Source organism: Bos grunniens, chromosome 18 (genome assembly GCF_055505025.1).
Source record: "Bos grunniens cultivar Pamir isolate PY7600 chromosome 18, Bosgru_T2T1.0, whole genome shotgun sequence".
Taxonomy (NCBI): Eukaryota; Metazoa; Chordata; class Mammalia; order Artiodactyla; family Bovidae; genus Bos; species Bos grunniens.
The window spans coordinates 57,073,224-57,097,326 of record NC_141182.1 but is presented as its reverse complement, the minus strand read 5'-3'; the positions used below and the strand labels follow the sequence as shown (position 1 = coordinate 57,097,326).

At 57.1% G+C, this 24,103-nt stretch overlaps 1 protein-coding gene across 6 annotated transcripts in view; it reads left to right on the top strand.

Annotated features, from left to right (window-relative positions):
* The window catches only part of SHANK1 (SH3 and multiple ankyrin repeat domains 1), a 48,716-nt gene that overhangs the window by 11,958 nt on the left and 12,655 nt on the right, over positions 1–24,103 (top strand). For 2 of the 6 annotated variants that reach the window (XM_086353729.1, XM_086353732.1), the window contains exons 9-22: positions 3,358–3,435; positions 3,650–3,716; positions 3,978–4,308; positions 5,197–5,390; positions 9,689–9,802; positions 9,980–10,055; positions 10,546–10,572; positions 18,289–18,371; positions 18,605–18,729; positions 19,325–19,460; positions 19,899–19,979; positions 20,561–20,584; positions 20,779–20,847; positions 21,307–21,425. In XM_086353729.1, the coding sequence (XP_086209855.1) occupies positions 3,358–3,435; positions 3,650–3,716; positions 3,978–4,308; positions 5,197–5,390; positions 9,689–9,802; positions 9,980–10,055; positions 10,546–10,572; positions 18,289–18,371; positions 18,605–18,729; positions 19,325–19,460; positions 19,899–19,979; positions 20,561–20,584; positions 20,779–20,847; positions 21,307–21,425 (1,524 nt within the window). Of the gene's footprint in view, positions 1–3,357; positions 3,436–3,649; positions 3,717–3,977; positions 4,309–5,196; positions 5,391–9,688; positions 9,803–9,979; positions 10,056–10,545; positions 10,573–12,728; positions 12,911–18,288; positions 18,372–18,604; positions 18,730–19,324; positions 19,461–19,898; positions 19,980–20,560; positions 20,585–20,778; positions 20,848–21,306; positions 21,426–24,103 lie in introns of those variants that run through there. The other 4 variants (XM_086353731.1, XM_086353730.1, XM_086353734.1 and 1 more) reach the window with 4 other exon arrangements.

Sequence of the window (24,103 nt, the reverse complement as noted above, 5' to 3'; positions counted from 1 at the left end):
GCCCAGAGCTGGGTCTGAAAGATTTCCTCACTCTCTGCCCCTCGGGTCTTCTGGCCAGCCCATCTAGCCTCTGGTGGTGAGGGTCAGGGCCATGTCCGGGTTGTGAGCTCCTCAGGGGTGGGGCTTACGTCTGATCAAGCGCTCTGTCCCAAGGCCGTGGCGTATAGTAGGCTTAGAGGCATCTTTTTTTTTTAATTTTATTTTATTTTTAAACTTTACAATATTGTATTAGTTTTGCCAAATAAAGGCATCTTTTTTGAATGAGTGAGAATGAATGAATGAATGATGGATCAGATACCTTGAATTCCCTGCCAAGACCATGCACAGCATCCAGGTCAGAACACTCAACAGGTATTTGCTTCGAGATAGATTGAATGACTCCAGGAATGAATGAATGATTTGAATGAATGACTTTTGCATGACTCAACTCCACATCCTCATCCTTTCCGGGCCCATTTCCTGAGCACCTACTGTGTGCCGGGACGTGAGATGAATCAGACACAGCATGGCGGCCGTCCTCGGGCAGGCAGGGTGGGGGGAGTTCACAGTCTGGCAAAGAGGCAGATGTGTAAACAGATAATTACAATTCAGTGGGATGAGTGCTACTGCCCCAGTACATACTGGGTGCTCAGGGGTGGAGCGAACTGCTGGTTGAGATGAAAGAGATGCTCTTGGGCCTGTGCTAGGCAAGGTGACGGTGGGGGCAGGCAGATATGCAAGAACACACATGGCACCAATTTATCGTCGAGTCGGGGAGACAGCTGTGCACACAGGGACACACACTCACACTCACAAACACGCCCGGAAAACAAACCGGGCTAACTTTGCTGTCCAGTCGGGGAGCCATCAGACTTGGGCGATCAGAGTGCTTTCACAGTAGACAGATGAGCGCTAGGATCAGAAAGCCTGGTTTGAGTCCCAGCTGCCCCACTGACTGGCTGTGTGACCTTGCCCTCTCTGAGCCTGTCCTGTAGGATGGACCCATACAAGCATCGTTGATGGGTCTGTCACATGAAGAGGGTGAGACCGAGGAAGTGTCTGGTGAATGCTGGTTAGACTGGGCATCTGGGGGATTTGGAGTGGAGCTGAGCTGGAGGCCAGGTTTGGTTCGCCCAAGCCAAGACAGAGGAGGAGGACTCCCCTCATCCAGCAACCGTTTATTGAACAGTTCTATGGGCCAGGCACCATGCCAGGCCGTGGGTGCCACAGACAAAACCTTGCCTCTCCAAAATAGACAATGGAGTGGGGGAGAGATGCTGGAGATGAATAAAATCGAAATGTAATTTCAGGGAGGCAGTATTATAAGGAAAACGAGTTAATTGTAACTTAGAAGAATGTCCGGCACACAGCAGATATCATATAAATTAAAATAAAGCCAGGAACAGGTCAAGGGTTTATTTTTGACAGGGTCATCAGAGGGGCCTTTTCTGAAGAATTGGCCTCTGTGCAGAAATGTGCATCAAGTGAGAAAGTGAGCTGTGTGGAGAGCTAGGGGCAGAGACTCCCAAGTCGAGGAAGCAGCAGGTGCAAAGGCCCTGGGGCAGGAGCATGCCTGCCAGAGAAGGGAGGCCAGTGTGTCTGCGGAGTGGGGAGCGAGGAAAGGTGGTATAGCAGATGTGGTCGATGAGGCTGGGGCTGGGGGTGGCAGGGCAGGCAGATCAGCGGGGGTGCCTCCCAGGCCAGGGCAAGGACGTTGGGTCTGTTGTGACTGACACTGGCAAGGAATTGATCTGGTCTTGGATGGCATTGTCTCCCACCCCCGCCCCGACCATCCAGCCCTGGCCCCCACTGCCTCCTGCCTCTTTCCTTCCAGGTCTAGCAGAGTGTTTGAGTAAGGGCTCAGGAGTCAGACACACCTGGGTTCGAATCCAAGGGCTGATCGTCACCGGCTCCCTTTGAAGCCTTAGTTTCTTCATCTGTAAAACGGGGACAGTCACTTCCATCTCACAGAATTGTCAGGCTAGTCAGTGGCTACTGCCTCTAAGGTGCTCTGATACGCAACACATTAAGTCCCCCACCCTAAGAGGTCTGACTCGGTGGCTCTCAAGTTGGATGCTCCTGCACGCTAGGGGACATTTGGCAGTGTCTGTGGACGTTCTCTGCTGCCACCACTGAGGAGGGAGTGCTACTGGCATCTCGTGGCAGAGACCAGGGAATGATGCTCAATGCAATGCACAGGATGGCCCTGCTACAGAGACTTGTCTAGACCCTGAGCGTCAGTCGTGCTAATGATGAAAACCCCTGATTGGGAGGTTGGGGCGAGCAGGTGCAAGCTATTATATATGGAATGGATAAACAACAAAGCCCTGCTGTAGAGCTCAGGCAGCAATCTCCTATGATAAACCGTTAACCGGGCTTCCCAGGCAGTGCTAGTGGTAGAGAACCTGCCTGCCAGTGCAGGAGACAGAAGACACAGTGGGTTCAATCCCTGGGTTGGGAAGATCCCCTGAAGGAGGGCATGGCAACCCACTCCAGTATTCTTGCCTGGAGACTCTCCATGGACAGAGGAGCCTGGCAGGCTACAGTCCATGGAGTCGCAAAGAGTCAGACATGACTGAAGTGACTTGGCATGCACGCAGGCAAACCATAATGGAAAAGAATAATTTCAAAAAATAATATAAATATGTGTGTATGTGTATATAACAGATTCACTTTGCTCTACAGCAGTAATTAACACAACATTGTAAATCAACTGTACTTCAGTAAAATAGTAATAATAAGAAGAAGAAAACCCTGGTTAAGTTAGTAGCCATCCAATACACTATAACCCAAGTCACGTGTAATTTTAAATATCCCAGGAGACACTTTTTTAAAAAAGAAAAAAAAACAGGTGACACTAATTTTAGTAGCATATTTTGTTTCAAAAATACTATCCTTTCAAGTAATCAGTATAAAAACTATTGTGCTGTGCTCAAGTGTTGGTCACTCAGTCATGTCCGACCTTTTGTGACCCCATGGACTGTAGCCCACTAGGCTCCTCCATCCATGGGACTCTCTAGGCAAGAGTACTGGAGCGGGTTGCCATTTCCTCCTCCCGGGGATCTTCCCAACCCAGGGATCCAACGCACATCTCCTGTGTCTCCTGCATTGGCGGGTGGATTCTTTACCGCTGTGCCACCTGAGAAGCCCCCATAAAAACTACTAGAGAGATTTAAACTACACTTTTCGAGTCCTTGAAATCCGGCGTGCACTGTGCCTCTGTGTGGACCGGCCACGTTTAAAGGGCGAGTGGCTACTGTCCGGAGCAGGGCGGGTTCCCACCAGGTGGTTCCAAAGGCTCAGCGCAGTGTCTGTGTCCGCTCGGGGTGACAGTAACTCTTTTTCTCTTGCCTTTCACCTCGTGCCACTGACCACCAGGAGACGTGTGCTAGGATCCTTCTCTATCGAGGGGCCAACAAGGATGTCAAGAATAACAGTGGACAGACCCCCTTCCAGGTCTGTTGGGGCGGGTTGGGGGAGGCGTGAAGAACTCAGAGGGGCTAAAGTTTGGGGGGCTGGGAGGGAGGCAGGTGGTCTGGGAGAAGAGAGAGGCTGGACTTGCTGGGGTGAAGGTTGGGGGGCAGGGCAGCTGGCTGGAGACCTGACAGTGTTTCCTGTTTGCTTTTCCCCTCTCTCTCCTACCTGGGCCCCCCTTACCCCCTCACGCTAGGTGGCAGTGATCGCTGGGAATTTTGAACTCGGGGAGCTGATCCGAAACCATCGAGAACAGGACGTGGGTGAGCGAGCTAAGGGGAGAAGTCGGGGTCCTGGGGGGGATGCGTGGTGGGACTGGGGAGTCAGCAGACCTGATCTGGGGGCCAGGATGGGACCAAATAAACCTCAGAGGACTGCAAATACCTGGGCAGCGGGAGGGCCAGGCTCCAGGCGCCCCGCTCTTTCTCATCCGTTTCTCCCCTGGTGCCTTCCCCACCCAACCGTCTCTTGCCTCCTGTGTGTCTCCCCCTCTGCCCGCCCCCGGCCTCCGTGCCCCTCCTCAGTGCCCTTCCAGGAGTCCCCCAAATATGCAGCCCGGCGACGGGGACCCCCGGGCACAGGGCTGACGGTGCCCCCCGCACTGCTGCGGGCCAACAGTGATACCAGCATGGCCCTGCCCGACTGGATGGTGTTCGCTGCCCCAGGGACCTCGTCTGCGGGGGCCCCCGGCCCCACCGCAGGGCCCCAGGGCCAGGCACAGCCCGCCGCCCCTAGCGCCAAGCTCAGCAGCGGGACCCTGCGAAGTGCCAGCAGCCCCCGGGGCGCCCGGGCCCGCTCCCCATCCCGCGGGAGGCACCCTGAGGAGGCCAAGCGCCAGCCCCGTGGACGGCCCAGGTAGGGGAGGGCTCAGCCCTGGTCCTGCAGACCCCCCTCCCACCCAAATCCCCTCCTGGGAGCCACGGCTGCCCATCCCCCCAACCAGGCCAGCCCAGCTGCCCACCTCCTGTCCCAGGGACAGCTGCCCCCTTACCCCGCTACATCCAACTCGCTGGTCCCCACCTCGGACCACCAAGTCTCCCTCCTGACCCCAAGGCAGTGAGGGCTTCATGAACCAGTCCAAGTTTAGCTCAGCAGCCGCTCCGCAGTCCGGCCGGGGGTGGGGAGGGGGCCCAAGAGAAAGGTTGGTTCCAGCCCCTGAGGACAGGCAGGCAGGCAGACAGACAGACAGCCTGGACAAGGTGAGAGGAAGCTCAGCGGAGTGGGGGTGGGCGAGGAGGGAGACTGGAGGGGTTTCCAAGCCTGGAGATGAGGTCGTAGGCGGGGAGGATGAGCAGGGGGCATTGCGGGGAGCCGGCTGGAGGGGCATGGGGAGGGGGTGGGCAAGAGGAAGATGGTGGTGGGCTGGGGATGGCGGGAGAGGCGCTGGACCCAGCCCAGGAGGAAGCTGGGAGTCGCCAAAGGCTCGTGAGCTAGGGATGACACAGGCAGAGCTCAGCTTCAGGAAGCTGAATCAGGCAGGGTGTGCAGGCCCGTGGGAGGGGACAGAGCTGGAAGCCAGGAGGCAGGAAAGGGGGCTGGCGGCCTGTATCGGGCAGGCAGGGGGAGCCCCAAATGCCCTCTTCCCCTCCACCCCCCACCCCCAGCCCCCAGAGCCGGAAAAGGCACTCAGACTCCCTCCCCCACCCTGATGCTCCACCTCCCACCCCCCCAAGGACCCCTGTTCTCCCAGAGGTGCCCCCTCCCTCCACTCCCCCTTGCCTCTCACACCCTCTGTGTATGCAGCTCCAGCGGGACACCCCGGGAAGGGCCAGCCGGGGGCACGGGGGGCTCCGGGGGCCCCGGGGGCTCCCTGGGCAGCCGCGGGAGACGCAGGAAGCTCTACTCGGCAGTCCCTGGACGCTCCTTCATGGCTGTGAAGTCCTACCAGGCCCAAGCCGAGGGGGAGATCTCCCTGAGCAAGGGCGAAAAGATCAAAGGTAAAGGGGCAGGGTGCAGCGGGGCTGTGGGCAAGGGTTGGCAGGTGAACTCACCCACCTCTCAGGGAGGGGCCGGCCCGTGACCAACAGTTGTCCAGCACCTGGAACGTCCAGGGCACGCTGGAGACCTCAGAGAGACCTAGGTTCCCCTTCCGCCTCGGAGGAGCAAACAGTGGAGCTCAGATGCTGCGCTGCCAGGAGGTGGGTCCAGGCAAAAGAGAGGAGATGAGCATCTCTGGGACATCGACCCCATGAGGGCCCATCTCGCTCACCGTCACCCTTGAAGGCGGGTGTCCGGAGCCCATTGTCCAGTCGAAGGGGCAGAGCCTTGCACGGGTGAAGCGACTTGCCTGAGGTCCCCAGTCCGAAACCACAGTTCTTCTTGCTCTCTTGTGCGGAGAGTGAGGGACATGCCACCTTGACTTCACCTCCTGCCTCTGCCAGGCGTCTTCATCTGAGACACGGGGTAGTGGTGCCCGCTCTCTCGGGCTCTGGTGAGATGGGCAGCAGGTGAAGCCAGTCCCTGCTGAGGGCTTTCTGAACAGAGGCTGCTGTCACGGGGCTTGGCCTCTCTCCTGTTTCCCTGCCTTCCTCTGGAAAACCATGCCAGGATCCCCCGCGTGCGACTTCACAAGGCTGCCGATGTGTGTTCTTGGACAGAATGGTGCTTTGGAGACAGGAAGTACCCTGCCGTAGTTCATTCAAGGCGGGGGAGCAATTCTTTGGCCAACTCTAGGCTGGCAGATGAGCCGAGTTGCGTAGGGGTTGAGAACCAGGCTGTCTGGGTTCAAGTCCCCGCTCCTGCACTTCCTAGCAGGGCGGCCTCAGGCGAGCGACTTCTCCAAGGCTCAGTGTTCTCATCTGTACAATGGGACCTTTACGAGGATTAAAGGTGTCAGCTCTTAGAAAGCCCACAGAACAGTGATTCATACCTAATAAGGCCAGCTGTCATTATCATACGCAGCCCCCACTAGGGGCACTTAGAAGGGAGAGACCCTAGGCCCTGGGGGAAGCTGAGTCTGGGGGTGGAGGAGGGGGGTGTCTTCCCACAGGAGACATGGTTTAAGTGGGCCTTGAAGAGCGTGCCAGGGTCAGAGTGTCAGTTGGGTTGTGTAGTTACGTCTGTCTTGCAGTCTGTCTCCCTGGGGCCTGAGTTTCTGAAGATGAGGCCACGTGTCACCAGGAGCTGGGTCATCAGGGCCCAGGTTAATGACGCAGCACACAGAGGGCCTCGGTGCACATCTGCTGAGTGAACGGGTGAATGGATGAATGGCCAAATGCAGGAGCTAACTGTGGCAGCCAGGCAGGGGCAGTGCCTCTGGCAGAGGGGCAGCGTGCCAGGGGAGAGTGTGTATGTGTGCGTATGGCCGGGTAGGGGGTCAGTTCAGTCACTCAGTCGTGTCCGACTCTTTGCAGCCCCATGAACCACAGCACACCCGGCCTCCCTGTCCATCACCAACTCCCGGAGTTTACTCAAACTCATGTCCATTGAGTCAGTGATGCCATCCAACCATCTCATCCTCTGTCGTCTCCTTCTTCTCCCGCCTTCAATCTTTCCCAGCATCAGGGTCTTTTCCATTGAGTCAGTTCTTTGCATCAGATGGCCAAAGTATTGGAGTTTTAGCTTCAGCATCAGTCCTTCCAATGAACACTCAGGACTGATTTCCTTTAGGATGGACTGGTTGGATCTCCTTGTGGTCCAAGGGACTCTCAGGAGTGGGGGTCAGGTCTGTGCAAAAGAAGAAGGGGAAGCTGAGGTCAGAGGTGAGGGACCCTCCCACAGGCAGAGGGCCATGGGCTACATCTTCTATGTGTCTTTATGAGTGTCAAGCCCAGTCATCCGATGTGCTGCCCTGACTTCATATCCTTTCCTTTCCTTAAAAGTTCCCTGACTGCCTCAGAGCACACCCACATCCATGATGTCACTGGGCTTCTTCATAGCCCGATTAAGGTAGCAGACTCCCTCTGCTCTCAGGATCAAAGCCTAGGGCCTCAGCCTGGCCTGCAAGCCCCTCCTCTGTCCACTCTGCCCCCAACACAGCCTCATCTCAGGCTGCTCTTTGCTTCACTTGAAGGGTTCCAGGGACCTTATCCTCCTTATCCTTCCTCAAACGCCCCAAGTCTTTTTCCACCCTAAACTCTTTGCACATGCTGTTCCTTCTGCCCAGAAAGCCCCCTCTCTCTGCCTCTTGCACTCCCTGCATCCTTTAGGTCTCAGCCCGTATGTCACATCCTCTGAGATGCCTTCCTGATCCCCTCATGCCATCAGATTTGTTTATAGAGATTTTTTTTTGATGTGGACCAGTTTTAAAGTCTTTACTGCATTTGTTAGAATATTGCTTCTGTTTTATGGTTTATGTAGAATCTTAGCCTCTCGACCAGGGATCAAACCCACACCCCCTGCATTGGAAGGCGAAGTCTTAACCTCTAGGACCACCGAGGAAGTTCCCTCATCAGATTTATATACTCCTATCTGGTCTTTCTCCAAAAACCCTCTCCTTTCCCCGCTTAAGCCCTGACCTCAGTTTTCCAATCATGGGGTCACTTGTAAAGTTATGACTCCACTGGCTGCCAGTCTGGAAGCTCCGTGAGGACAGGAACCACGTGTGCTGTGTCTGACAGCTCTACTCACTTCCCTAGTGGCTCAGACAGCAAAGAATCTGCCTGCAATGCCAGAGGAGACCCAGGTTTCATCCCTGGGTTGGGAAGATCCCCTGGAGAAGGGCATGGCAACCCACTCCAGTATTCTTGCCTGGAGAATCCCATGGACAGAGGAGCCTGGTGGGCTATAGTCCACGGGGTCACAAAGAGTCGGACACGACTGAGCAACTAACACAACAGCTGTACTCGGGTCCTAGCCTGATGTCTGACTCATGACTGGCACAAAATACATATTTTTTTAGTGAACAAATGAATGATTCCCAGATCATCCAGCTGGGCAAGGCAAAGTCAGCCAAGAGCCCAGACCTCTTGACACACATATGCTCTCTTCCATGACCTTGAGCATCTCCTGGCTGGAGTTTCCCCAGACCCTCTCAGAGGAGGTGATCAGTGCAGGGCAAAGCATCACATGACCCCAACCCCAACCCTAGCATGGCTCGAGCCACCCCTGGGCAAGAGGTTTTTCTACTTTAGCTTCAGCTTCATCTATAAAGTGAGAAATCAGTTGTTACCTACTGAGGTGTAAGGAGAGAGTGAATGAAGGATGTGAAGGGCCAAGTGGGAACAGAGCTGTGAAAGATGCTGGAGAGGTGGACGGCTGTGGGCTTGTCACTGTCGCTCTCGTCATGATCAGGAACAGCAGCAGCAAAGCACTGGAACAGAGAGGTAGCAAGACTGGAGTGTTCAAATCCAGGCTGCAAAGCCTGGGGCAAACGAGCCTGAATTTCTCCGAGCCTCTGTTTCTCCATCAGTAAAATGGAGCAAATGACCCCTCTTAGGGTCCTAGCCCCAGTGAGAGTTGGAGAAACATTAGCTGTCCCTACCGCCCATCACTGTAGGTCAATGTATGCTTGATGTCTAAGAGGTAGGGGTGGTAGGCAGGGGCCTCTGGTAACAAGCAGGGGAGAGGAGAGCCAACTCTAATCTCCCATCTAGAGCCAGGGGAAGCAAAGAGACAGAAGGAGGGATCTGGGAACAGATGACAAAAGGTTAAGTGGCAAGGAGACTGCAGGAGATGGCAGGGGTAGTGATGAGGTATAACGTGACCTAGGAGCCTACTGGGGTTTAGGGAAATTACGGAATAACTGAGTTGTGACTGGTTACCAGGGGAGATGAGAGCCAGTTGTGGACATGTCCCTAACTTGCAAGGACCACGTCATGGGACACAGCCCTTCTCCCCAGTGCCTCTGGGTGTCCCCGCTGTGTTCAGGAAGCTACTATGCAGGAGTGACTATCTCCCCCTTCCCCCTCATGGGGCCTCCCCGATGGCTAGCAGTAAAGAATCCGTCTGCAATGCAGAAGACAATGCAGATTCAATCCCTGGGTCCAGAAGATTCCCTGGAGGAGGAAATGGCAACCCACTCCAGTATTCTTGCCTGGGAAATCTCAAGGACAGAGGAGCCTGGCGGGCTACCATTCATGGGGCCGCAAATATTCGGATATGACTGAGCGACTGAGCACACACACACTTCCCCCTTGCCCCTTCATAAGGATGCCCTTGGGCCAGGTTCTGGGCAAGGTACTGAGAATTGTGGAAAGACTGTGCATCACGTGTTGGGAGCGGGCAGGGTAGGGGAGGTGTGGGCAGCATGGAAATGCAGAAATATTTCTATTCTATGTCCCCACTCCCCATCCAGTGCTTAGCATCGGGGAAGGAGGCTTCTGGGAAGGCCAGGTCAAAGGTCGCATCGGCTGGTTCCCCTCTGACTGCCTGGAAGAGGTGGCCAACCGCTCCCAGGAAGCAAAGCAAGGTAATGAGGAACCCCCAGGTGTCCCCAACTTACTCTAGATTCCCATGTCCCTTCCTTTCCCCCTCCTGGTGGGGGTGGGAGGTCGAAGGGAAGGCTTGGGCCAGGACACCCAAATCAGGGGGTGAACCCATGATTTCCAGAGTAGAAGGTCCAAGGTCATCCTCTGTCCCCCTGCAGAAAGCCGAAGTGACAAGGCAAAGAGACTCTTCCGGCATTATACCGTGGGCTCCTACGACAGCTTTGATGCCCCAAGGTAAATGTCCTTACACCCTCGGGCAACCCCGCCACCCCAAATCCCTCCCACTCCACCTTTTAAATATTTCCTCCACCTTCTAAATATTTCTGTCACCTCGAAGCCCCCTCTCTTGTCTGCTCCCTCTAGCGTTTGATCCGGGGTGGAGGGAGGGAGGGTTAGCTTCAGACCACAGAGCCCAACCCCAAATTGTCCTTGGCAGCCACTGAGACTGCCCAGCTCTGGGGTAGCCAGAGACCAATGAGGTGGACTGGGGCAAGGTGGGGATGCCCGGGGGGCTGGGGAGCTCACCTGTATGGTGGCTGGAGGCTCCTGTCTCCTTCACGTGCCGCATCTCTGTGCAGTCCTGTGCAGCGGAAGTGTGTGCATCCCATGCTGGCATGGGGGGGGGGGGTGGGGACAAGCAGAGCCGGCCAGGCGGGGTGGGGGCGGGGAGAAGGCACACTGACACCTTTCCCCTCCCTGGCTGCTGGCTGACTTGCTTCTGAAGCTTGATGGATGGGATTGGCCCAGGGAGGTGAGAGGGGAGGGGAAGGGAGGGAACGGGGTCAGGAGTGGGAAGGAAGGGGTGCTTGGGGGCGTATGGATATGCGTGTGTACCCCCAGAGCTAAAGTTTCCCTGTGCGTGACCGTCTCACACAGTCGGCGAGCATCTCTGTACAGATTCCCCAAGCGCGTTCTTGCCCGTGTGCCTCTGTAGGTGTGCATGACACGTGTCTGTGTGCATGTGTGGCCGGAGGCCCTTGGAGTTCTAGCCCCGTGCACATGCCCGTGACAGTGAGAGGGTGTGTCCCGCTCGGTACAGATGGGTGCATTTGTGGCTGTCATTTCTGGGTGCACGATTGTGGCTCGTTGTGCGGCTGGCTCTCTCTGCACCTCTCTTTCCCCGAATCCGTGTGTCTGAGAATGAGGGCCAGTGTTTTTCAGAGATGTCCAGTGTGTCTGCTTACCACCCAGGGACCGGCGGTGGGTCTCTGCACATGCCTGTCCCTCTTCATGCACGTTGCTGTGTGTGCGCATTAACGCATAAAGTTGTGTGCATGCATTTGTGTCTGTCAGATTGATCTGGAATTCAGGACCTGGGGTGTTGGGGGAGGGTAGGGAGGAAGAGGGGAGGACTCCAGGGCTTGAGCTTCCAGAAGGGCCAGGCTGTGGGGGAGGGATGGTCATAACTGGGCATCTGAAAGTTGACATCCCCCCCCACACTGCTCCCCCTAATCCAGGGAAGGGTCTCCTTGTTCGTAGCATCCTTCCATTAAATGTGTCCAAACCTACGTGTCTGTGTTCTGGCCAGTGGGGATGGATCGGGGCGGGGGAGGGCCAGGGGAGGAGAGGGGAGGGGATAAATGACAAAATGGGAAGAGAGGGTGGGACTGGGGTGCCACCCTGCTCCCCAAGTGTCCGAGGCGCTTGACCAATGTGCGTGTTCGCCTGGCACGTCTCCGGCTCTGGGCACTGGGTGAGTATCGAGGTCCCCCCCACCACCGGAGTCTCCCCATCAGCCTCTGCTTCTTGTCTCTTGTCAGTGTCTCTCTGGGTCTCCCCTTGGCTTTGGTTTGGGGATCGTTTGCTCTACCAGCTGGATGAGGGTGGTCGCTCAGTTTCTTCCTCCTCTTTCCTTCCTCTGCTTGTCAAGTGCGTTGCCCCCCTCTCCCTCCCTTCCTGCCGCTGGCATGTGCTGCCCTGCGCACGGCATGTCTGAGCTTCTCCTCCCCACACCCCCACCCTCCACTCTCCCCGGCCCTGTCTGGGGAGGCCTGGCCCGTGTTGTGACCCTGCCTCCCTGCCGGAGCTGTGCCTTCCCGCCGCGTGTAACCCCTCTTGGCCTCTGCTGCCCTCTTTCCTCGCCCCGGGGGTCTGCGGCTCTCTCTCTCTGGCGGGGAGCCGTGGTGCGTGGATGTCCCTCCGCCTGGACTTCTTTGCTGGGAAGGGTGTCTCTCCCTGCTCTGGCGCCCAGTCTAAACGTCCTGGCTCTCCCTTTCCGGCCCCTTCCAGACTGTGTCGGGGTGCATCGTGCGTCTGTCTGCCGTGGGGGGCGGGGGGAGGGCTGTGCGTCCCCTCTCGGGGCCTCTCTCGCCGCGCTGTCCCCCTCGGCTCGGGAAGTGGGGCTCGGTGTCCGCGCGTCCCTCGCACGCGGTTGCGAGGCGTCTCGTGTGATGTTGTGCGTCCCTCTCTCTCCCCGCGCTCCCTCGCTCTGCACCTGCGCGGGAGGGCTCGGGAGGGGGGAGGGGGGCGAAGGGGGGGCCCAGACCGGAAGTGCCTCCCCCTTCTCCTCCCCCCGTGCTCGCCCCTCCCCCGTCTCCCGCCAAGGGGGCCCCCGCGCTCCCCTGCCAGCCCCCTCCCCCCCGGCCCGGCCCCCTCCCCCGCCCGGCGCAGGACGCCAAGGGGTTAAGCCTCGCGCCCGCCGCCCGCCTCCGGAGCTGTCCGCGGTGCTGAAGCCGGCGCCGTCCGCGGTCCTCGTGCTCCCGCCGCGGCCCGACCCCGCGGCCCGCGCCCCCGCGGCCCCCCGGCATGTGAGCCCCCGGCCCTGCCCTCCCTCCCGCGGGAGGGCGCGCGCCCCCTCCCCCTCCCCCTCCCGGCGCGGGTCAGCATGAGGCGGGGCCTGGGGGCCCGGACACGGGGGTTCGGCCGAGCGGGGACGGGGACGCGGCGGCGGCGGCGGCGGCGGGGGCGGCCGGCACCGGGGCCGGGGCCGGGGCCGCGGCGGCGATGGCTCTGTCAGCGGTCGGCGGCGGCGGCGGCGGGGGTCTCGGGGGCGGCCCCGGGGGGGGCTCCCTGCCGCAGCCGCCCCCCGCGCTCTCCTCCAGCTGGCCGGCCCTGGGGCCCCGGCGGCGCAGCGTCTGGTATATCTACAGGTAACGGAGCGTGCCGCCCCTTTTCCCCCCGCGGCCCGATCCGGAGGCCCCGGCCCGCGGTGACGACCCTCCCCCAGCCGCTGATCCCCCATCCCTGGGGCTCCCTCCCCGCCCCCAAGCCTCCCGCCCCCTCCGCCCTTCTCCCCTTATATTCTCTCGGCACTAAGCCCTTTCCGGACCCCTGTTCTCTCCCCTTCGTTTTCTCATACCCCCCCCACTCGGGCCTCTCTCCCCGATACCCCCCCCACACACACACACACGCACACACACACTCCTCCGGCCCCTCGTAGGCCCTTCTAGGCCCCCTTCAGCTCCTTCTCCAGGACGTCCCTCCTAAGGAGGCCCTCCAGACGGACTCCACTCCGGGATTAGGGCCCCGCTTGTCCTTTCTGCCACCCTTAGCGCCCCCATTCTAGAGCCCTGCCTTCTGGCATCTGCACCCCAGGCCCGCGTTCCTCTGATTCCTGTGTCCCCGCTCCCCTTCACGGAGTTGGCAAGTCCCCCCATTCATACCCCTCTCTCCCATTCACAGTCATCTCCCCCCATCACACACGCATCCCGCCCCCGTCTCCCCTCCCCTCCTCTTTTTCCGCTGCGTGTCACTGTGCGACGGTGCGTGTGTTCCTGTGGCTGTGGTGGTGTGCGTGCGTGTGTATGACTGCCTGCAGCCCTGTTTGTGTGTGTGTGTGTGTGTAATCGAGAGAGAGAGAGATGGTGGGCTCCCGGCCCACCTCCCCAACTGTGTCCATCTGTATGTCCCTGTTTGCCGGCGTCTATCTCTGTGTGTGGCTTGGAGCGATAGCGAGGCTGTCTGGAGACTAGTGTGTTTGCATGTGTGTGTGTGTCGGGGTGGGTGGGGGGGGTCTGTCCCAGGGACTGCGGCTGTGTTTCCCAACACCCACCCTCCTTGACCAGGCCTGTCCCCTCCCCCACAACCACCCTTCACCAGTCCCCGTCCCCACGCACCCGCTCCCTGCCCCCAGGGGTCCGTGCCTGTGTGGGGCACGTGTGCTGAGACACGGTGGAGCTTCTGCACGGGGAACTGCATCTGCTTCTGTGTGTCACCTCTCAGCATGGGAGGGGGCTGGCTTCCCTGCGGGGGCGGGGGGAGGCTCTGGGCAGGCCGTGGAGAGGCCCCATGGAGCTGGGACACGGGGAGGGGCTGAGTGGCAGAGGGGGGCGCTACGTACAGCAGCAGGCTCTGGGCTGTGGGATGCTGGGTGTTCGAGAGGGACCTTCGGGGTGGGGGTGGGGGGAGTGGAGGCTGCTGCAGTCCCTGTGTGTGGGATCTGGTGAACAAGAGCTGGCCGCTGAGCTCCAGAGGCCGCTCAGGGTCGCCGAGGGATGGCCTGGGGCGGAGCATTGTGTGTGCGCCTGCAGGGCAGGTAGTCAGCCCTACGGGAGCATGAATGGGGTGCTGCGTGGGTCGCCAACGGTAGGGCAGGAGGCGGGGTTAGAGGGTCTGGGTAAGAGGGTGGCAGGACGGAAAGGGAACAGGGGGGAGTGGGGGATACTGAAGTCGGGGGAGGAATGGGGGGGAGGAATGGGGAACGCCGAAGCAGAGGAGCAGAGCGTGTGCGCCGGGCCAGCGGAGGAATGGGGTAAGGAGGGGGTGCAGGAAGTGTGAAGAGGATTGGGGGGCGGGGATTCAGGCAGTTCAGGGAGAGCACAGAGAGGAGATGCAGGGAATGTAAATGAAATGCAGCTGCCAGTGAAAGGAGACGGAAGGGTGAAGTGAATTGAGGATGCGAAAGTAGGAGGAGGCTTCCATAGATGAGAATGGGTGCAGGGGGAACTGGAGTAGGAAAGACATCTAGCATGCTGTAGGGGATACAGTGGAGCTCTGTACTGACGCTCCAGAGGCTGTGGGAGGGATGAGGGCAAAGGATAGGGAGCGCTGGCCTGAGAGGGGGTGAGGAGGCCGCAGAAATCTGGGGGAGACAACTTTGGGAAAGGGGATGTGGGGTGTGCAAGGGCAAAATGGGAGGTGGGGGGACAGCCCCATGGGGTGTAATGTGGGCTTGCAGAGGTGAGAGCTGGTGGGGAGGGGGTTATGGTCCTGAGGAGCTTTCAGACAACTTGAGGGGGGATCCAGGTGCAGAGCAAGAAGGTATACACAAGAGTAGAGGAGAAGGAATACCCATTGTAGGGAGTTGTGGGCACAAGAGGGCAACTGGGCAGTTCAAGGAGGATGAGAGAGACCGCACACAGAGCTGGGGGTTGCATGAGAAAGTCATGGGAAGGAGAGGCGTATGTCCAGGATAGGGAGACTCGAGAGGGAGGGGTGGGGTGATCTGCTGGTGTTTGGATATTATTGGGGTATATGTTTGCCTACCACTCCAGTATTCTTGTCTGGAGAATCCCATGGACAGAGGAGCCTGGTGGGCTGCTGTCCATGCGGTTGCACAGAGTTGGACATGACTGAAGTGACTTAGCATGCATGCATGCATGCATGGGTTGCCTATGGGGAATTCAGATCTTAGCTGTGACATTTTTTTCTGACAGGTGTGATCTGGAGCAAATTTATTTCTCTGTGCCTCAGTTTCTTCATCTATAAAATGGGAATGATAACAGCCAACCCCTCCCAGGGGGTGTCATGAGGACTGAATGAATACATAAACATAAAGTGCTTGGAATGCCGTCTGGCATTCAGCAGTGGTTCGATAAATGTTACTTGTGCTATAGGCATAGCCTGGGATAAATTTCAGGAACTGGAGGGGCACATTCATGGTGAACTGGGGCAAACGTATATGTGCTGGGGTGTTTGGTTTCAGTGGAGTGGAAGGTGTTACTATTGCAACTACCCAGGTATTTTCTTGGGAATCATTGAAGAATGTTGTTCACTGTGTGAGCTCAGGCAAGTTGCTTGACCTTTCTGTGCTTCCGTTTCCTCATTTGTAAAGTGGAAATGGTACTCAGGCCTACCTAGAGGCTCGCAATGGGAGATTGATGGATTGAGTCATTTACCTGTGAGGGACTTCAGATACTGGTTGACACATAGCATGGGCTTTTTCTTCGAATCTAATGGATAAAGAAGCCTTACTGAATTGTATTAGGGGCTGGATGTTTGGGGGAGGCTTATGTGTGAAGTGTGAGGAGAGTGTGGGGGTGAAAGATTGAGGGGGATGGGGGAAAGGTAGGGTTTGTGAGATGAATGAAATGAAAGTGAAACTGCTGTAAAGGAGGAATAAAGGGGATCTGAAGAGCATTACTGGCCACTGGGGGTCCCTGGAGATCTGGAAGGGCTATGGGGGCAGCGAGGGCATGAGGGCTCAGAGGAGACTGTCAGTCTACACGGTGGGCCCAGAGCTGGGGACAAGGATGCTACAGAGTTCGTGGTCAGAAGCAGGCAACTCTAACCTCTCAACCCATTTCTATTGGCCCCATCGTTCACCCACTCAAGGAGCCTTCTTGACCTCTTTCCTCCCCTTTTTCATTGCTTTCAACCCCTTCCCTCCTTCTCTTCCAACATTCTCTCCACTCAGATACAAGGTCCCTGGGTTGCATATAAGGTCTAGAAGACATAGTGGATATTGTGTAGACATGTTTACTGGAGCATCGTCAACTCTGAGCCAGGGCAGCTGTGGGCTGTGTCTACATGTGTGTGCCTGCTGTTGGGCCCATGGGGTTCTAATAGTGGCTGGGGAGCAGGGCTGGGGCCAGAGCACATGTGCAGAACACTGTCCCTATTGTACAAATATATGGATTCAACTGTGGACGTGTCGGGGGTCATGGGAATATCCAGCAGGGCTTGCGTGTGTGGAGGGGATTGGTGCCGAAATACAGTAGGAACACATTAAGTATTATCAGCATGTGCTGGTTTGTGTTCAGGGGGCGTGTTATGGGAATAGACTGAGATGAGAGTGTGGGGGAGTTATTATTGGAGCATACTGGGATGTGTGGGGGGGTTGCTGAAATATACTGGAGTATTCGTGGAGGGCTGTTTTGCCAAACCTGTGGGGGTAGGTAATTGGAACACGCAGGGAGCATGCTTGTCTATTATTGGAGTGTGCTGGGGCCTGCGGGTATTATTGGGGTATTCTGAGGGGGCTGCGTATGCGCTGGGCCGGGTTTCAAATGTGACTGCAGGGTGTCTGGACACGGCAAGGCATGTTGCCTCTGGGGACAGGGGTTGGGGATAGTGGGTATTCTAAAAAGCCTGGAGCAAGGGTGGCTGGGTATTCCTGCTTATACTGGGGCTCCCGGAATGGAATGGATGTGCAGTCCTGATGTACACCGTGGTGACGTCTAGGGTTTGCGACTGTTACCTGAGTGAGCCCGGGGCTGGTGTTGAGAGACATGAAATAGGTCTGTATTTAACTGAACTTTCCTGGCTATGTGAGCATCCCCTAAATATACTGGTGGGCTCTGGTGGCATTACAGGGAACTCTCCACGTATTCACATGCAGTTTTCATTTTGCTAGAATCCTCTGACCGCATGAAGGAGATCCATTTGAGTACGCCAGGAAGTAGATGTCATCGCTGCACGCTAGAATTTTCTGTGGCGATGGAGATGTTCCGTATCTGGGCCATCCAGCATGGTAGCCACTAACCATATGTGGCTGCCGGGCCCTTGGAAACGTGGCTAGTGAGGCTGAGGAACTGAATTTTTCCATTTAATTTTTAATTAATTTGCATATAAATAGACACAGGCAGCTAGCGGCCACCATATTGGACAGCTGCTGAATAAGCAGTGTTACAATTTGCTCAGGGACCTGGGGAGATGTTACTGTAGCATATATATGTGTGTGTGTGTGTGTGTGTGTGTATAGTCCGGGAGTTGGGAGAGGTATTATCCAAGTACAATTGTCCTCTGGACCAAAAGACTTGACCAAAGACAGAACACATCGTATTGCGTACATGCTATGTATGCAGCACTCTGCTGAGTACTATATACACTACAGATTAGGGAACTCACACAGTGACCCTGTCAGGTGGGGTCTGTCATTGTCCGCTGCGATAGACAAGGCAACCAAGGCCCCACAGGTTAAAGTCGGGGCTCAAGGTCACAGACAGGAAGTGGCCAGCAGGGCCTCCAGCCAGGCTGTCTGGCGATGTGGCGGTTGTACCTCTGCGTTCCTCCCGCCGTGCTTGCTGAATGGATGGGTGGATGGATGCACCGATGGATGAATGAGGAAAGAGTGAGTGGGAGACTGCGCACCCCGGGCTCCGAGGGGGAGAGGCCTGTCAGGGCTGCTGCAAGCAGATGCACGTGGAGTGGGTGAGGAGGCTCCTAGGAGGAGGAGGGGGGCGGAATGAAGGGTTCCGGAGCTTAGGCTCAGGTCACCAGGTCGCTGGTGGGGCACCAGGTGGCTCCGTATCTCATGATCCCTTTTCCGCCCACCTCACCCCCGCCCTTCCCCCACCCTCCCCACCAGCGATTACATCATCAAAGAGAAGACAGTTCTGCTGCAGAAGAAGGACAGTGAGGGGTTTGGGTTCGTGCTCCGGGGTGCCAAGGGTGAGTGCCGGCCGGGGAGGGGACAGGAGAAGGGCTCTGACCCAGGGGGACGGACAAGGAAAGGGACCCCCATCACCTCCTGGGACCCTTCCCCCGACCTGCCCACCACCCCACCCCGGGGTGCTGGTCCCTCAGCTACGGTGAGGCCTCCGTGACTTGGGTCTGAGCCCCATCCCCTGCTCGGCCTCTCCACCCCCTCCCCTCCGACCCCGCCGGCTCCTCCCCATCTGCAGCGCAGACCCCCATCGAGGAGTTCACCCCCACCCCAGCCTTCCCGGCACTGCAGTATCTGGAGTCAGTGGACGAGGGCGGCGTGGCATGGCGGGCTGGACTGCGAATGGGAGACTTCCTCATCGAGGTGAGTCCTGGCCCCCAGCCTCCCAGGGACTTCTCCCGAGACCCAGTGCCTGGCCCACCTGCCACAGACACCATGCTTTCCCCTGGGACCCTAGCAACAAATCTCCAGAACCCTAGTGATCCATGCCAAGATGCTGCTGCCCAGAACCAGATTCTCCTTTGGCACCAAGCTTTCCAGCCCCGTGCCCTGCCCTTCCCCCCCGCCCCCCCAGCAGCTAGCCAGCCTCTTCAGTGATTCCATCTGAAAGCCTCTCTGAAGCATCTCAGAAGATAACAGAGCTGTTCCCAGGGCGTAGGTGCCCACACGTGTGTGTGTGTGCAGGGAGGCACGCACGTGTGTGTACACACACACAGCTGGAGGATAAGGAGGGAGAGAGGCAAATAGGGTGGGCCCAGCCCCTTCCCCAACCCTGAGGCCCTAAGAGTTACAGGAGTGGAGAGGTGGGGGCTTGCAAGGGGAGCAGGGGGAGGAGAAGAGTGACCGACAGCACCACAGACAGGTCCAGGCAGGAGGAGGCCACTTCAGCAGGGACCCAGAAGCAGAAAGCATCCTACCCCTCACCTATCAGGTGTGGTTGGGGGTGTCTGTGCCACAGGTGAACGGGCAGAACGTGGTGAAGGTCGGCCACCGGCAGGTGGTGAACATGATCCGCCAAGGGGGCAACACGCTGATGGTCAAGGTGGTGATGGTCACCAGGCACCCGGACATGGATGAAGCTATTCACAAGAAAGGTGCTCCTTCCCCTGACTTGTGTGGTCAGGCTTGACATTAACCCCACCCGCCACTGCCACTGGACTCAGACCTTCTGGAGCCCTAATGACCCAGTGGTCCCACCACCAGCAGCAGCCTTCCCCCTCCCCAAGGCTGCTTGATCATGACCCTCAGGAGAGGAACTGAGCGCAAGCCTAGCTTGCTGGAAGATCCCCTGGAGAAGGAAATGGCAACTCACTCCAGAATTCTTGCCTGGATAATTCCATGGACAGAGGAGCCTGGTGGGCTAGCTACAGTCTGTGGGGTCTCCAAAGAGTGGGACACGACTTAGCAACTAAACGCCATCACCAACATCTCTTCTCTGACCGTTGGGAGCACCACATTGGTGGGGGTGGGGTGGTCGTGGAGGGTTTCTGTCTATGGTGCTGATGTCTGACCTCACTGTCATTTTTTTGCAGCACCCCAGCAAGCTAAGCGGCTCCCGCCCCCAGCCATCTCCTTGCGTTCCAAGTCTATGACCTCTGAGCTGGAGGAGATGGGTGAGCTAGTGGGGCTGCCGGGGACCACTGCTGCGGAGGGAGAGGGGGCCGAGGGCGGCTGGACCAGCCCTGGGTTTGTTAGTGTTAGTGACCAGGGGCTCTCGTCCTCCTGTCCTCATCGCGTCCCCCAGTCCACGGGTCAGATTCCCTCTGACTTGCGTGTGTGTCGCTGGGAAAGGGCGTCTGAGAGTCAGCTTTCCCTGTTTCTATCTGTTTCTCTGTCGGGTGTCTCTCTGGGTCTGTAACGTTCCTCTCTGCGGGTCCCGGTTTCCTTTCTAGCCCCTCTCCGTCTGTCCCCTCGCAGCCCCACCCGCATCCTCCATTTCTCCCTCTACCAGCTCCCCGCACTCCCACTAACAGACAGGAAGGCGAGCCCCCTCCCTCCAGGCAAGGCCGAGTGGACCCGGGGGGTCCGGTTCCCCGCCCCTCCCCGCCCCCGCCGCCCCGCCGGGGCGGATCGGGGCAGCCGAGCGCCCCCCACCCCGGGTCCCTGAGGGAGGCGGGCGTTCCAGAAAGGGGGCCCCTCGCCTCCCCACGAAGTCCTAACTCTTGGCTCCTCTACTGCCTCCCCCCCGGGCTAGTCTCCCCCTGGAAGAAGAAGAGTGGTGAGTGGGCACAGGACTGGCGGGAGGGCCCCCGTCCCGTTCCCGCCGGCGGACTCGCCCCTCCCCGACCCCGGCCCCTCACTGCCCCACTCGCGCTTGCGCACGCCCGCCGGCCACGCCCGCCGCCGGCTGAGCCCGCTCCGCCCCGCCCCCCGGGGGCTCCCCTGGGCTTCATCCGCCTCCTTTGCCCACAGAGTACGAGCAGCAGCCGCCCCCGATGCCCAGCATGGAGAAAAAGAGGACTGTGTATCAGATGGCTCTCAGTAAGACGGCCCAACCCTGCTCCGCGGGGGACGGCCCCGCTCCCCCGACCCCACGCCCCCTGGGGTGCCGCATCCGCCCCCCATCCCTCTCCCTTCTACCCCGCGCCCCCTTCAGCCACTTCCACGCTGGTCATCCACACGCCCCAGCTTTGCACCAGCTGTTACGGTTAAGCACCCACCGCTGTCTTGAGCCTCTTTGCAGCCCCTTCTGCCTCTGCTCCACCCTCCCTTGTAGGATGTCCTGTTCCCCGCCCTCAGCCCTTTCCATAGCTGCATCCCGCCCGCCCTGCCCGGCTGGGCCGTGTCTCCAAGGAGGCCCACCGGGAGGGAGATGGAGATGCCCTTCCCTAGTTTATACAAGTCACTGAATGGGGCGCCCAGCAGCTCTGTCTCTGTGCCCGCCAGGCCCAAGCCAACTTCATTTCGCTGTCTCTCTGTCCCCCTTCCGTCTCCCCCTAGACAAACTGGATGAAATCTTGGCGGCAGCTCAGCAGACTATCAGTGCAAGCGAGAGTCCTGGGCCTGGTGGCTTGGCGTCCCTGGGTAAACACCGACCCAAAGGCTTCTTTACCACTGAGGTAGGCAGCCTGGTCTGTGGGACTGGGGGACTTGGGGGACTTGGGAGGAGGAAAGGTTGAGGGGTAGACAGGGCAACTTGTACCCTTTATCCCTCCCCCTACAAACCCTTTGTGATTCCACTGTGTTGAGTGCTCTGCCTAAGGGGCACCAGATTTTCTGGGATCCCTCATTGCTCCCCACTCTGGGGGGTCCCCTTTCCTCTCTACCCGTCCTCCTCCTCCTTTATCCCCCCAGATCCCATCTCTGTCCCCTCCCCCCACTCCTCATCCCCAAACCTCACTGCTCCCTCTCTCGCCCACCTATTTCTGTCCATCTCTGACCCACCTTAAGGATCTCAGGGAAGGTAAATGGAGGTCAGGGATGGCACTCCCTGGCACAGGCACAGAGCATAATAATAGGTGCTCAACAAGTGGTAGTTATTAAAATATTAATTATCATCTCTGTCTCCGCTCTGCCCGCTCACCTACAGTGGGTGTTGATCACATTTCTGACACTCTGTTTTTAACGTGGATTATCTCATTCATTCCTTGGAATCATCCTGGGAGGTGCACTCGGTTGTGATACAGAAGGGAAACTGAGGCTCAAAGAGGGAGCCAGGATTTCAGCCCCAGGCAATCCGGCAACTGGATCCACAGTCCAGCCACGGCCCTGTCATTTCTGGTTCGGACCTGCTGGTCCCTCACTGGATTGTGCCCCTTCACGGGGACACATCCCTACCACTACCCTCCAGGTCTCTGCCCAGGCCCTCCCTGCCCTCTGAGTGCACCCTCTGACTCCCTCTTTCAATAGGCCATACCCACCACCCGGTGGCCAAGAGGCCACTGACTCTAAAAAACCCTGTGCTTTGACTTTGGAGGGATGGTGGACCCTTTTAGGCTAGCCTAGTCCTCCAAATTAATACTCTGAATAATGTATAAAATAAAATACATAATCCATAAGGGTCAAAACCCTTGATAGTTCAGCTGGTAAAGAATCCGCCTGCAATGCAGGAGACCCCGATTCGATTCCTGGGTTGGAAAGATCCACTGAAGAAGGGATAGGCTACCCACTCCAGTATCCTTAGGCCTCCCTTGTGGCTCAGCTGGTAAAGAATCTGCCTGCAAAGAGGGAGATCTGGGTTCGATCCCTGGGTTGGGAAGATCCTCTGGAGAAGGGAAAGGCTACCCACTCCAGTATTGTGGTCTGGAGAATTCCACAGACTGTATAGTCCATGGGGTTGCAAAGAGTTGGACACGACTGAGCGACTTTCACTTCACAAGGGTCAAGAACAATATATAACCATGGGGAGTGACAGTGGAAGGGTGTAGCCCCTCAGGGCACTGCAAGCCTCACCAAAAAGAATTCAACTCTTGTGAGCAGATGAAGTGAGGTTACAAGCCCCTTGAACCAAAAATAAAAGTAAAATATAATACATAAGATAACAAAAGAAGCCAGGTACACAGAAAAACAGTTATCAAAACATTTTTTAATTTTTATCAATATTTATTTTTATTTATTTATTTGATTGTGCCACATCTTAGTTGCTGCACGTGGGATCTAGTTCCCTGACCAGAGATGGAACCCCGGCCCCCTGCATTGGGAGCTCAGAGTCTAAGCCACTAGACCACCAGAGAAGTCCCTCAAAACACTTTTAAAAGCAGAATTTGTGATACAGTAATGTTGGTGCCTTTTCTTAACACAGTAGCCAGCAAGTTCTGGTGGTGGATCTAGACTACTCTAATTTCAAAGTTTCAAAGAAGGATAAACACTGTTTAGCGAAATGTGCCATGAAGAATGCTCTGCCATGAAGACTGCAGAAATACCTGTGATTTCTGATACAGTCACACATTTTGCTAAGACTGGCACGGTCTGTGGCCGACATCCTTAATTAAGGAAATGTTGTGTTTTAGTTGAAGGCTAATGAAAATCAAGATGTAGGGATTTTCTCCCCGTCCTAGTGCACAGCCCCTCCCCACCCCCAAGTCTATCCACAACCCTCGCGAGGGTTCAAACACCTACTCTCGAAGGGTCGGTACTCTTACAAGAGCCAAATGCAGCTGGCAGATTTTGTATTCAGAATTTCTTTCCGATTTAAAGGCAGAGGGTCCTTGGCCACTTCTCAGGGCTGGGCACAGGGCCCTGCATGTAGGAGGCCCTTGCTTCACACCTGTCCTTGGTTTCTCAAAGAATCTGAAATCTCTCAGCCTGGGATTTCCCTGACGATCTGGTTGTTAAGACTTCCACTGCAGGAAGCGCAGGTTAGATCCCTGGTCAGGGAGATTAAGATCCCACATGCCACACGGCCAATAATAATAACCTATAGTGGAAAAGAACCTGTAAAAGAACAGACACATACACGTATATGCGTGTGTGTATATATATATACACACACTGAATCATTTTGCCGTACATCTGAAACTAACACAACATTGTAAATCAACCATACTTCAATTTAAAAAAAAAGCACATGGGCAGTAGAGCCAGGCAAACCCGCCTTCAAAGCCTGAGTCCCTCTAACTCTGTCACTTGGCCCATGCTTTATAATTCTTCTGTGCCTCAATTTCCTGTTTTTTAAAATATGGCTAAAGTCAGTCTTGCTGGCTTTTAGGAGGATTGAATGAGATCAGCTTCTAGCAGAGGCTCTCAAGAGATGGTGAGCACTCCTAGCCACCATAACTGGAGCCCTCACTGTGACCCC